Genomic DNA, 15000 nt, shown 5'->3' with positions numbered 1-15000 from the left:
CTAAAGACTTAAAGAAATCCCTGGAACATGCTAACATCTCTGTTGGCGAGTCTATGATATGTAAAACACTAAACAAGAATGATGTTCATGGGAGAACGCCACAGAAGAAGCCACTGCTGTCCAAAAAAACATTGCTGCACGTTTGAAGTTTGCAAAAGTTCACCTGGATGTTCCACAGCGCTACTGGCAAAATATTCTGTGGACAGATTAAACTAAAGTTGAGTTGTTTGGAAGGAACACACAACACTATGTGTGGAGGAGAAAATGCACAGCACACCAACATCAACACCTCATCCCAACGGTAAAGTATGGTGGAGGGAGCATCATGGTTTGGGGCTGCTTTGCTGCCTCAGGGCCTGGACAGCTTGCTATCATTGACGGAAACATGAATTCCCAAGTTTATCAAGACATTTTGCAGGAGAATGTAAGGCTATCTGCCCACCAATTGAAGCTCAACATAAGTTGGGTGATGCAACAGGACAACGACCCAAAACACAGAAGTAAATCAACAACAGAATGGCTTCAACAGAAGAAAATACACCTTCTGGAGTGGCCCAGTCAGAGTCCTGACCTCAACCTGATTTAGATGCTGTGGCATGACCTCAAGAGAGCAGTTCACACCAGACATCCCAAGAATATTGCTGAACTGAAACAGTTTTGTAAAGCGTAATGGTTCAAAATTCCTCCTGACCGTTGTGCAGGTCTGATCCGCAACTACAGAGAACGTTTGGTTGTTATTGCTGCCAAAGTAGGGTCAACCAGTTATTAAATCCAAGGGTTCACATACTTTCCCCACCCTACACTGTGAATGTTTACACGGCATGTTCAATAAAGACATGACAACATATAATTGTTTGTGTTATTAATTTAAGCAGACTGTATTTGTCAATTGTCAATTGTTGTGACTTAATTGAAGATCAGATCAAATTTTATGACCAATTTATGCAGAAATCCAGGTAACTCCAAAGGGTTCACATACTTTTTCTTGCCACTGTATAGAGGGTGTATCTGGCTATATCTCTCTCCACAGGGTGTATGTAGAGGGTGTCAGGGCTGACTATATCTCTCTCTCTACAGGGTGTATGGAGAGGGTGTCAGGGCTGGCTATATCTCTCTCTCTACGGGGTGTATGGAGAGGGTGTATCTGGCTATATCTCTCTCTCTACAGGGTGTATGTAGAGGGTGTCAGGGCTGACTATATCTCTCTCTCTACAGGGTGTATGTAAAGGATGTCAGGGCTGACTATATCTCTCTCTCTACAGGGTGTATGTAGAGGGTGTCAGGGCTGACTATATCTCTCTCTGCAGGGTGCAGATATGGAGGGTGTCAGGGCTGACTATATCTCTCTCTGCAGGGTGCAGATATGGAGGGTGTCAGGGCTGACTATCTCTCTCTCTCTACAGGGTGTATGTAGAGGGTGTCAGGGCTGACTATATCTCTCTCTGCAGGGTGCAGATATGGAGGGTGTCAGGGCTGACTACATCAGTGCTACAGAGATCTACCACCAGACGTCCCCCTCCAGTGTCCAGATTTTCCAGGTAAGACTTTAAACTGAGGGACTTTGAGGGAAGGAACGGTAGGCATTGGGCTGCAAATCCTGGTAACTTTCCCTACTTCCAAACAGGATTTCTGGAAATATAGAGAATTTGTGGAAATGTATCAGAATTTTGCAACCCTAGGTATGCATGATGGAAACCTAAACACCTGTGTCCTACAGTGTGTTTGGAAAGTATTCAAACCAATACTTTTTATCAATTTTGTTACGTTACAGCCTTATTCTAAAATGGATTAAATACTTTTCCCCCCCTCATCAATCTACACGCAATACCCCATAATGACAAAGTGAAAACAGGTTCTTAGAAATGTTAGCAAATTTCAAAAAAATTAAAAAACAGAAATACAGAAGTTTTTAGACCCTTTGCTATGAGACTCGAAATTGATCTCAGGTGCATCCTGTTTTCATTGATCATCCTTGAGATGTTTCTACAACTTGGAGTCCACCTGTGGGAAATTCAATTGATTGGACATGATTTGGAAAGGCACACACCTGTCTGTATAAGTTCCCACAGTCGACAACGCATGTCAGAGCAAAAACCAAGCCGTACGTAGAGCACCAAGGCGACAGGATAGTGTTGAGGCACAGATCATTTACGCAGCATTGAAGAAGTTTGGAACTACCAAGACTCTTCCTAGAGCTGGCCGCCCAGCCAAACTGAGCAATCGGAGAGAAGGACCTTGGTAAGGGAGGTGTCCCAGAACCCGATGGTCACTCTGACAGAGCTCTAGAGTTCCTCTGTGGAGATGGGAGAACCTTCCAGAAGGACAACCATCTCTGCAGCACTCCACCAATCAGGCCTTATGGTGACCAGATGTAAGCCACTCCTGAGAAATAAGATTATCTGGTCTGATGAAACCAAGATTTTGGCCTGAATGCCAAGCGTCACGTCTGGAGGAAACCTGGCACCATCACTACGGTGAAGCGTGGTGGCAGCATCATGCTGTGGGGATGTTTTTCAGCGGCGGGGACTGAGAGACTAGTCAGGATCTAGGGAAAGATGAACGGAGCAATGTACAGAGAGATCCTTGATGAAAACCTGCTCCAGAGTGCTCAGGACCTCAGACTGGGGCGAAGGTTCACCTTCCAACAGGACAATGACCCTAAGCACACAGCCAAGACAATGCAGGAGTGGCTTCGGGACAAGTCTTTGAACGTCCTTGAGTGGCCCAGCCAAAGCCCGGACATGAACCCCATCGAACATCTCTGGAGAGACCTGAAAATAGCTGTACATCGACACCCCTGACAGAGCTTGAGAGAATCTGCAGAGAAGAATGGGAGAAACTCCCCAAATACAGGTGTGTCAAGCTTGTACCCAAGAAGACTCGAGGCTGTAATCGCCTTGCTTCAACAAAGTACTTAGTAAAGGGTCTGACTGCTTAGATAAATGTGATATTTCCGTTTTTTTTCATTGTAGGGTGTTGTGTGTAGATTGATGAGGGAAAAAAACAATTTTATCCATTTTAGAATAAGGCTGTAACGTAAAAACAAAATGTGGTAAAAGACAAGGGGTCTGAATACTTTCCAAATGCACTCTATGTGTGTGTGTGTGTGTGTGTGTGTCTTACCTTCTTGCATGTTCCAGGCGGTTCCAGACGGTCAGAAGGAGGAGGACGTGGTGGGCCGTCCCATGATGCACCTCTCAGCCATGAAGCAGGCGACGGGCGAGGCGGTTTACTGTGATGACATCCCTCTCTACGAGAATGAACTCTACCTCTGTCTTATAACCAGCACCAAGGCCCACGCACGCATACAGTTAGTACACAACACACACAAACACAGTCACATACACAAACACACGCACACACGCGCACACACACAGGCAACACACATTCATACTTATTGTAAGTCAAGCAAATCCATTTAAGTCAATGAAGTATCATATGTGATAATTATAAACACTCTCTGGCATAACTGTGTGTGTGTGATTAGGTCTATAGATACATCGGAGGCAGAGAGTATGCCAGGTGTGGTGACGTGTGTGTTTGCCAAGGACATCCCTGGCAGCAACATGACAGGACCTATCATCTACGATGAGACTGTCCTCGCTGTTGACACGGTCAGTCTCTGTGTGTGTGTGTGTGTGTGTGGCTTACATCTGGTCACCATAAGGCCTGATTGGTGGAGTGCTGCTCCTTCTCTCCGATTGCTCAGTTTGGCTGGGCGGCCAGCTCTAGGAAGAGTCTTGGTAGTGTGTGTGTGTGTGTGTGTGTGTGTGTGTGTGTGTGTGTGTGTGTGTGTGTGTAGTGAGGATAGGGCTGTGGTGGTCATGTCACTTTGTCAGCCGGTAATTGTCATGCAAATAACTGCCGGTCTCACGGTAATTGACCGTTAATTAATACAAACACATTTAGCATCTCCTGGCCTCCTCCCGGCCTCCTCTTGGCCTCCTCCCGGCTTCCTCCCGGCCTCCTCCCGGCCTCCTCTTGGCCTCCTCTTGGCCTCCTCCCGGCCTCCTCCCGGCCTCCTCTTTGGATTACTTTGGATTTAGAATGGTCCATTATGAAATGGGTAGGAACAAAAATAAACAAAAATACGTGTCATCCATATGCACCGGAATAGTGAATGGAGGCTGCTTTCCCACAGTTTAAATCATGCTGGGTAGGCTACTTTGGTTTTATAGAGGAGCAGCTGAGAAATAAATATGGTAGCAGCTAGTATCCTCCTCTTTTTAGAGGCCACCATCAAAACTCTGCTTTTACACAGGACTGCTTATAGAAATGTCTGGGCTTATAAGGACACTTGTTTCACTTCACACGACAGGTGATGTCCCATCCAAACTCTGTGTGCCATGGACTCTCCAACCCTGTTCCTGTAGCTAGTCAGTGCTTAATTTGGGGAATCAAGTGAAAATTGTTCGGGAAACATCGATAGTACAGTGCCTTCGGAAAGTATTCAGACCTCTTGACTTTTTCCAAATTTTATTACCTTACAGCCTTATTCTAAAATGGATTTAATAAATAAATGTAATCGAAAATCTAATCACACACTTCATGAGAGCCCATGAGCTCATGTTGCACAACATTACTATAGGCTATGCAATTTCGAGAGAAAACAGAGTGATGGCCTCTATTAAAAAGAGGAGGATCCCATCAGCTTTCTACAGGCTAGGTCTACTATATTTACAGCGCCTTCGGAAAGAATTCAGACCCCTCGACTTTTTCCACATTTTGTTACGTTACAGCCTTTTTCTAAAATAAAAAAATCCTCATCAATCTACACACAATACCCCATAATAACAAAGCAAAAACAGGTTTTTAGACATTTTTGCAATTGTGTTCAAAATAAAAAACAGAAATACCTTATTTACATATTCAGTATTCAGACTCTTTGCTATGAGACTGGAAATTGAGCTCAGGTGCATCCTGTTTCTATTGATCATCCTTGAGATGTTTCTACAACTTGATTGGAGTCCACCACACATCTAAGGTTTATATCACTGTATTTCTCAACTTTCCTAGTATTAAGCACAATGCTTGTCTTTACAACAGGAGTATAGCCTATCTGGCTGGCTTGAAAATGAACCACGGGAAAAGCCTCCTCCATTAACTATTTAAGGGCATAGACAATGTATTTTTCCCGCTGTCCCTGTTTCCAGACAGGTGCATGATAATGGCCCATTCTAAATCAAAACAAATGACAGGTATATTATTTAGTATATTTAAAGACAAGATTAAATTAAGAATCATCTGATGCTTGACAATATTAGCCTATAACTTGTGAATGATAAATTATCAATTGTGAACGATGCTCGGCTTGTGAATCAGTAAGGCAAGAAACAGCGATTTACCATTGCATTTGCATTGATGTCAGAGGGGTTAGAGGGACAACAGAGCACTGAGTACCAGGCCATTAGCGACCTACTACCAACGCATGTACAGAGTGCACAAGAGGAGATTACCGTGACTCAAATGGTCACGTGGAATTTGACTGCAGTCGGTGTGACGTGTAATGAGGCCACCGCAACAGCCCGAGGCGAAGACACGTGAGAACTTGGACAGCGTATGTTAGGAACAGTCAACGCGTGAACGAAGGGAGGAGGAGAGGGAGGGATAGAGGGGAAATAAAGAGTGTTAAATGGAGGGACAGAGGCTTTATTCTGGGAAACGCAACACAGACGTCGAGCAACGATAATCCATTCTCTCCACAGCCACACATATGACCTACCTACAGAAGGTCTCGTGTGACTCTGGAACACACAACTACTCCCCTGTCACGCTTTGATAGACTCCTGATTTCTCTTACCATCCCAGACTACTCCACTGTCACGCTCTGCTAGACTTCTGGTTTCTCTTGTCATCCCAGACTACTCTACTGTCACGCTCTGCTAGACTTCTGGTTTCTCTTACCATCCCAGACTACTCCACTGTCACGCTCTGCTAGACTTCTGGTTTCTCTTACCATCCCAGACCACTCCACTGTTACCATGTGTACTATGTGACAGGCAAAGTCTTTAGCCCAAAATCCATAGTCATGGTTACATTTTATGTTTGTGTTATTTTTATGTGTGTGTGTGTGTGTGTGTTCCCTAGGTGATGTGCGTCGGACACATCATGTGAGTGATGAGTGCTGGCATCGGTGTGTGTGTGTGTTATGTAAATATGTGTGTGTTTTATGCTATTGTGTGTGTGTGTGTGTTTTATGTAAATATGTGTGTGTGTGTATGTTATTGTGTGTATTATATTTACATAACACACACACACACACACAATAACATAAAACACGCACATATTTACATACACACACACACACACACACTCTATAACATAAAACACACACATATTTACATAACACACACACACAACACACACATTTACATGTGTGTGTTTTATGTTATTGTGTGTGTTATGATATGTATGTTGGAGGGTACTGTGTGTCCAGTATTTTCTACTCTGTTAAAGGGTACTGTGTGTCCAGTATTTTCTACTCTGTTAAAGGGTACTGTGTGTCCAGTATTTTCTACTCTGTTAAAGGGTACTGTTTGTACAGTATGTTCTACTCTAGGTTGAAAGGATACGTTTTACTGCATCAACTCCACCACTTTTCAACCACATGTTGATTATCTCCAGCACAATACCAGTGTTTGCATATGTGAAAACTGCACATTTACAAGTTTTTGTAGAATTTTTTTATAAAATTAAAATGACATCTTCAAAAGTTTCAATATTTTTAAAACATTGTTTGGAACACTATGAGATTCTACCTTCCCTCTGGCTGGAAACTGCCTTCCCTCTGGCTGGAAACTGCCTTCCCTCTGGCTGGAAACTACCTTCCCTCTGGCTGGAAACCGCCTTCCCTCTGGCAGGAAACCAACTTCCCTCTGGCTGGAAACCGCCTTCCCTCTGGCTGGAAACCGCCTTCCCTCTGGCTGGAAACCGCCTTCCCTCTGGCTGGAAACCGCCTTCCCTCTGGCAGGAAACCGCCTTCCCTCTGGCAGGAAACCGCCTTCCCTCTGGCTGGAAACCGCCTTCCCTCTGGCTGGAAACCGCCTTCCCTCTGGCTGGAAACCGCCTCCCCTCTGGCTGGAAACCGCCTCCCCTCTGGCTGGAAACCACCTCCCCTCTGGCTGGAAACCACCTCCCCTCTGGCTGGAAACTACCTTCCCTCTGGCTGGAAACTACCTTCCCTCTGGCTGGAAACTGCCTTCCCTCTGGCTGGAAACCGCCTTCCCTCTGGCTGGAAACCGCCTTCCCTCTGGCTGGAAACCGCCTTCCCTCTGGCTGGAAACCGCCTTCCCTCTGGCAGGAAACCGCCTTCCCTCTGGCAGGAAACCGCCTTCCCTCTGGCAGGAAACCGCCTCCCCTCTGGCAGGAAACCGCCTTCCCTCTGGCAGGAAACCGCCTTCCCTCTGGCAGGAAACCGCCTTCCCTCTGGCAGGAAACCGCCTTCCCTCTGGCAGGAAACCGCCTTCCCTCTGGCAGGAAACCGCCTTCCCTCTGGCAGGAAACCGCCTTCCCTCTGGCAGGAAACAACCTTCCCTCTGGCAGGAAACAACCTTCCCTCTGGCTGGAAACCGCCTTCCCTCTGGCTGGAAACCGCCTTCCCTCTGGCTGGAAACCGCCTTCCCTCTGGCTGGAAACCGCCTTCCCTCTGGCTGGAAACCGCCTTCCCTCTGGCTGGAAACCGCCTTCCCTCTGGCTGGAAACCGCCTTCCCTCTGGCTGGAAACCGCCTTCCCTCTGGCTGGAAACCGCCTTCCCTCTGGCTGGAAACCGCCTTCCCTCTGGCAGGAAACCGCCTTCCCTCTGGCAGGAAACCGCCTTCCCTCTGGCAGGAAACCGCCTTCCCTCTGGCTGGAAACCGCCTTCCCTCTGGCTGGAAACCGCCTTCCCTCTGGCTGGAAACCGCCTTCCCTCTGGCTGGAAACCGCCTTCCCTCTGGCAGGAAACAACCTTCCCTCTGGCTGGAAACCGCCTTCCCTCTGGCTGGAAACCGCCTTCCCTCTGGCTGGAAACCGCCTTCCCTCTGGCTGGAAACCGCCTTCCCTCTGGCTGGAAACCGCCTTCCCTCTGGCAGGAAACCGCCTTCCCTCTGGCAGGAAACCGCCTTCCCTCTGGCAGGAAACCGCCTTCCCTCTGGCTGGAAACCGCCTTCCCTCTGGCTGGAAACCGCCTTCCCTCTGGCTGGAAACCGCCTTCCCTCTGGCTGGAAACCGCCTTCCCTCTGGCAGGAAACAACCTTCCCTCTGGCTGGAAACCGCCTTCCCTCTGGCTGGAAACCGCCTTCCCTCTGGCTGGAAACTACCTTCCCTCTGGCTGGAAACCGCCTTCCCTCTGGCTGGAAACCGCCTTCCCTCTGGCTGGAAACCGCCTTCCCTCTGGCAGGAAACCGCCTTCCCTCTGGCAGGAAACCGCCTTCCCTCTGGCTGGAAACTACCTTCCCTCTGGCTGGAAACCGCCTTCCCTCTGGCAGGAAACCGCCTTCCCTCTGGCAGGAAACCGCCTCCCCTCTGGCAGGAAACTACCTCCCCTCTGGCTGGAAACAACCTTCCCTCTGGCTGGAAACAACCTTCCCTCTGGCAGGAAACAACCTTCCCTCTGGCTGGAAACAACCTAAATATATTTTCAATTTGAGATTCTTCAAAGTAGCTTCCCTTTGCCTTGATGACAGCTTTGCACACTCATGACATTCTCTCAACCAGCTTCATGAGGTAGTCACCTGGAATGCATTGTCTGGGTGTGTCTGCGTGTGTCTGGGTGTGTGTATTCTCTAGGTGACCTGTGTGGGCCACATCATAGGAGCGGTAGTAGCAGACACTCAGGCTCACGCTCAGAGAGCAGCCAAGGCTGTGAGGATCACCTACCAAGAACTACAGCCTGTAATCATCACCATACAGGATGCCATTACACACCAGTCCTTCTTCCAGCCTGTTAGAACCATCCAGAGAGGAGACCTGGACCAAGGGTTCACACAGGCTGACCACATTCTGGAGGGTGAGTGTGGGTGGGTGAGGGTGAGGGTGTGTGTGTGAGTCTGTGAGGGTGAGTGTGTGTGTGTGAGGGTGCGTGTGTGAGTCTGTGAGGGTGAGTGTGTGTGTGAGGGTGAATGTGTGTGTGTGTGTGTGTGTGTGTGATCATGTGTCTGTATTACCAGGTGAGATGCATATGGGAGGCCAGGAACACTTCTACCTGGAGACCAATGTTACTGTAGCTGTACCTAGAGGAGAGGATGGAGAGATGGAGCTGTTTGTCTCTACTCAGTCTGCTACCAAAACCCAGGTACACACACACACACACACACACACACACACACACACACACACACACAGGCTTGTGCAGCACCTTGTGAGGACATACATTTCAGTCCCATTCAAAATCCTATTTTCCTTAACCCCTAACCCTAACCTTAACCCAAAAACCTAACCTTAACCCTAGCTCCTAACCTTGACCCTAAAACTAACCCTAGTTCTTAACCCTGACCCTACAACTAACCCTAGCTCCTAATCCTAACCCTAAAACTAACCCTAGTTCTTAACCCTGACCCTAAAACTAACCCCAGCTCCTAATCCTAACCCTAAAACTAACCCTAGCTCTTAACCTTGACCCTAAAACTAACCCTAGTTCCTAATCCTAACCATAAAACTAACCTTAGTTCCTAATCCTAACCCTAAAACTAACCCTAGTTCCAAATCCTAAAACTAACCCTAGCTCCTAATCCTAACCCTAAAACTAACCCTAGTTCCTAATCCTAACCCTAAAACTAACCCTAGCTCTTAACCTTAACCCTAAAACCCCTAGAAATAACATTTGACCTTGTGGGTACCAACAAAATGTTCCCAGCTGGTCAACAACAAAAACATGTTTACTGTTCTTGTGGGGACTTCTAGTCCCCACAAGTGTAGTTAAACACGTCCACAAACACTCGCTCTCTCTCTCTCTCTAGTCTCTGGTAGCTAAGGCGTTGAGTGTCCCGGCCAGTAGAGTGGTGATCAGAGTGAAGAGGATGGGAGGAGGATTCGGAGGGAAGGAGAGCAGGTCCACCACCCTGTCCACCGTGGTCGCTGTGGCCGCTCAGAAGTAAGATGACGTACAAACGTAGATCACTCCAGATTCAAGGCAAAAATTTTCATTTTTGTAGGTCCACAAGACGTCGGGAGACACTGTCCAGAGCAACAAAACTGTCCAGAGCAATGACAACAACAACAAAAAAATCGGTGCCAAGAGCTTGGATTGAACGGGGTTCTATGAAATGAGAGTCAGCTATAAAACTAAACCGTGGAGTTGTTTTTCTGAACTTAATTAACCAATCAGAATGAATTCCTGAATTCAATTAGGACTATTCTAAACCCTAACCAATTGAAATTAATGTCTGATTGTTAACCAATTGGAATTAATGCCTGATTGTTAACCAATTGGAATTAATGCCTTTCTGTTTTACTTAACTCGGGTATGTGGGACGAAATTGTCCCACCTAGTCAACAGCCAGTGGAATCGAGTGGCGCGATATTCAAAAACGCTATAACTTCAATTTCTCAAACATATGACTATTTTACACCATTTTAAAGACAAGACTCTCGTTGATCTAACCACATTGTCCGATTTCAAAAAGGCTTTACAACGAAAGCAAAACATTAGATTATGTCAGGAGAGTACCCAGCCAGAAATAATCACACACCCATTTTTCAAGCTAGCATATAATGTCACAAAAACCCAGAAGACAGCTAAATGCAGCACTAACCTTTGATCTTCATCAGATGACAACCCTAGGACATTATGTAATACAATACATGCATGTTTTGTTCAATCAAGTTCATATTTATATCAAAAACCAGCTTTTTACATTAGCATGTGACGTTCAGAACTAGCATACCCCCCGCAAACTTCGGTGAATTTACTAAATTACTCACGATAAACGTTCACAAAAAACATAACAATTATTTTAAGAATTATAGATACAGAACTCCTCTATGCACTCGCTATGTCCGATTTTAAAATAGCTTTTCGGTGAAAGCACATTTTGCAATATTCTCAGTAGATAGCCCGGCATCACAGGGCTAGCTATTTAGACACCCACCAAGTTTAGCACTCACCAAAATCAGAATTACTATAAGAAAAATGTTATTACCTTTGCTGTCTTCGTCAGAATGCACTCCCAGGACTGCTACTTCAATAACTAATGTTGGTTTGGTCCAAAATAATCCATCGTTATATCCGAATAGCGCCGTTTTGTTCGTGTGTCCCAGACACTATCCGAAATGGTAAATCAGGGTCGCGCGCATGGCGCAATTCGTGACAAAAAAATTCTAAATATTCCATTACCGTACTTCGAAGCATGTCAACCGCTGTTTAAAATCAATTTTTATGCAATTTTTCTCGTAAAAAAGTGATAATATTCCGACCGGGAATCTGCGTTTAGGTAAACAGACAAAAGAAAACAAAGCATGGGGTCGACGCGGGCACGAGCCTGAGTCTCACAGTACTGTAACCAGCCACTACCCAAACGCGCTACTTTTTTTCAGCCAGAGCCTGCAAAGCCACGATTCAGCTTTTTGCCGCCTTCTGAGAGCCCATGGGAGCCGTAGGAAGTGTCACGTAACAGCAGAGATCCTCTGTAATGGATAGAGATAATCAAGAAGGGCAAGAAATGGTCAGACAGGCCACTTCCTGCATGGAATCTTCTCAGGTTTTGGCCTGCCATATGAGTTCTGTTATACTTACAGACACCATTCAAACAGTTTTAGAAACTTTAGGGTGTTTTCCATCCAAAGCCAATAATTATATGCATATTCTAGTTACTGGGCAGGAGTAGTAACCAGATTAAATCAGGTACGTTTTTTTCCAGCCGTGTCAATACTGCCCCCTAGCCCTAACAGGTTAAAATCAATTTTTATGCCATTTTTCTCGTAAAAAAGCGATAATATTCCGACCGGGAATCTGTGTTTAGGTTCAAAGACGATAGAAAATAAAAACATGGGGTCGACTCGTGCACGCGCCTCAGCCCATTGTCCTCTGATAGAGCACTTGCCAAAAGCGCTAATGTGTTTCAGCCTGGGGCTGGAATTACATCATTCAGCTTTTTCCCGCCTTCTGAGAGCCTATGGGAGCCGTAGGAAGTGTCACGTTACAGCAAAGATCCTCAGTCTTCAATAAACAGAGTCAAGAAGCTCAAGGAATGGTCAGAGAGGGCACTTCCTGTAAGGAATCTTCTCAGGTTTTTGCCTGCCATATGAGTTCTGTTATACTCACAGACACCATTCAAACAGTTTTAGAAACTTTAGGGTGTTTTCTATCCAAAGCCAAAAATTATATGCATATTCTAGTTTCTGGGCAGTAGTAATAACCAGATTAAATCGGGTACGTTTTTTATCCGGCCGTGTGAATACTGCCCCCTACCCCCAACAGGTTAACAAAGTCGGAATTAATGTCTAAACAAGTTCAGTCAATACGGGCCACTAGGGGCAACAGCGAGCGCTAGTACAATGAAGTAGGCTTGAGATTTGCTTGGACGTTGTGGACGGGGATGGTGGATGAGCGTAATCCGTTAAATACAAAAGCTGAAGAACACATGCACATCCAGGTACGTTTTTCAGGTGCTGGAGTTGTAGGTGAATTCATGAAAAAAACTGAATGAAAAACACATTATGCTGCTGTAGCATGTTAAATCCCACTGAAGGTCACTGCTGTAGAATGTTAAATCCCACTGATGGTCACTGCTGTAGCATGTTAAATCCCACTGAAGGTCACTGCTGTAGAATGTTAAAACCCACTGATGGTCACTGCTGTAGAATGTTAAATCCCACTGATGGTCACTGCTGTAGAATGTTAAATCCCACTGATGGTCACTGCTGTAGAATGTTAAATCCCACTGATGGTCACCGCTGTAGAATGTTAAATCCCGCTGATGGGCAGTGCCGTGTCAACAAACTTTTCAAAATGTGATGTTTGGAGAAATGTGGGAAAAATTCAAATTTGAGAGGTTGTTGTGTATGCACACACTCGGGCGCACACACCCACGAAAGCGCACACGGTCGCACGCTCACTCACTCACTCACTCACTCACTCACTCACTCACTCACTCACTCACTCACTCACTCACTCACTCTTCGTAACTGAAACTCTCTTTGTGTGTGTGTGTGTGTGTGTGTGTGTGTTGTGTCAGGTTGAAGAGGCCAGTGAGATGTATGTTGGATAGAGATGAAGACATGCTGGTGACGGGGGGGCGACACCCCTTCTATGGACGTTACAAGGTAGGACATGCCTGTACACACACACAAACACAAACCACAGAAAACAATGCAATCTATAAGTCCAGTCGAGAAGTACTACGGACACAGTTATATGAACTTGACAGAAATATGCAGAATATTAATTGATAGTAGCAACGAACAATAATATATATTTTTTATAAAGACATAGGACAATACAGTAATCATATTATGAATATTTACCTGGATTTTGGTGATGTACAGCATCAAACAATATCTTTCAAAACTCAAAGTAATTTGTGTTTAAACTATTTTGTGACTAACAAGTGAAGAGGAAACATAGCACACAGCTATACAACAGGTTGACAAGGTAAATTATGACTTATTACTAAACTCAGTTAGATCTGGAATATACTGTAGTCAGATATACTGATATATATGAGAATAACAGCCTAATATTTATTCTACAATAAATAGCAGTTTCTTCATTTTATTGAGAAGAAACAACAAAGTGAATAAATACAAACATGAATCTGAGGTAAAGTAGATGGGATGTAAACATTAGCTGACATGGGCTAGTTGATCTGGACATTTCTGACAAGTTATAAATAGCTCTCTAAGGTATGAATTCAGCGGTGGAAACTCGATTGTCATTCTTGAGTAAAAGTAAAGATACCTTAATAGAAAAGGACTCAAGTAAAAGTGAAAGTCACCCAGTAAAATACTACTTGAGTAAAACTCTAAAAGTATTTGGTTTTAAATATACTGAAGTATCAATAGTAAATGGAATTGCTAAAAAGTACATAAGTGTCAAAAGTCAAAGTAAAATTACAAACCATTTCAAATTCCTTATATTAAGCAAACCATACGGCACAATAAAAAATATATAAATATTGACGGATATCCAGGGGCACACTCCAACACTCAGACATAATTAACAAACGAAGCATTTGTGTTTAGTGAGTCCTTCAGATCAGAGGCAGTAGGGATGACCAGGGATGTTCTCTTGATAAATGTGTGAATTGGACCATTTTCTTGTCAAAAAGTAACGAGTAGTTTCGGGTGTCAGGGAAAATGTATGGAGTAAAACGTACATTATTTTCTTTAGGAATGTAGTGAAGGAAAAGTACAAGTTGTCAAAAATATAAATAGTAAAGTGAAGTACAGATACTCCAAAAAACGACTTAAGTAGTACTTTAAAGTATTTTTACTTAAGTACTTTACACCACTGGATGTTATTATGAATCTGAGGTAAAGTAGATGGGATGTTATTATCAATCTGTTTGTTATTCCCAGCTATCTGAATTTTGAAATTGAAATATGTAATTACCTGCTTGTTCAATAATAGTATTTTGTTTAATGATCCTATAAAATCAATTTTTATACAGTACCAGTCAAAAGTTTGGACACACCTACTCAATCAAGTTTTTTTTTTACTATTTTCTACATTGTATAATAATAGTGAAGACAAAACTATGAAATAACACATATGGAATCATGTAGTAACCAAAAAAGCATTAAACAAATCAAAATATATTTTATATTTGAGAATCTTCAAAGTAGCCACCCTTTGTCTTAATGACTGCTTTGCACACTCTTGGCATTTTCTCAACCAGCTTCACCTGAAATGCTTTTCCAACAGTCTTGGAGGAGTTCCCACATATGCTGAGCACTTGTTGGCTGGTTTTCCTTCACTCTGTGGTCCAACTCATCCCAAACCATCTTAATTGGGTTGACGTCGGGTGATTATGGAGGCCAGGTCATCTGATACAGCAATCCAGCATTCTCCTTCTTGGTCAAAT

The 15000-nt window shown here is 44.6% G+C and overlaps 1 protein-coding gene across 1 annotated transcript in view; it reads left to right on the top strand.

Moving 5' to 3' along the window:
- The window catches only part of xdh (xanthine dehydrogenase), a 63261-nt gene that overhangs the window by 30511 nt on the left and 17750 nt on the right, over positions 1–15000 (top strand). The window contains exons 15-21 of the mRNA XM_082961196.1: positions 1449–1538; positions 3141–3310; positions 3488–3614; positions 8768–8987; positions 9148–9272; positions 9937–10070; positions 13153–13240. Of these exons, the coding sequence (XP_082817322.1) occupies positions 1449–1538; positions 3141–3310; positions 3488–3614; positions 8768–8987; positions 9148–9272; positions 9937–10070; positions 13153–13240 (954 nt within the window). The remainder of the gene's footprint in view (positions 1–1448; positions 1539–3140; positions 3311–3487; positions 3615–8767; positions 8988–9147; positions 9273–9936; positions 10071–13152; positions 13241–15000) is intronic.

The sequence above is a fragment of the Salmo salar genome, chromosome 01 (genome assembly GCF_965601325.2).
Source record: "Salmo salar chromosome 01, fSalSal1, whole genome shotgun sequence".
In the NCBI taxonomy this organism is placed as follows: Eukaryota; Metazoa; Chordata; class Actinopteri; order Salmoniformes; family Salmonidae; genus Salmo; species Salmo salar.
This window is presented reverse-complemented; position numbering and strand designations above follow the sequence as displayed.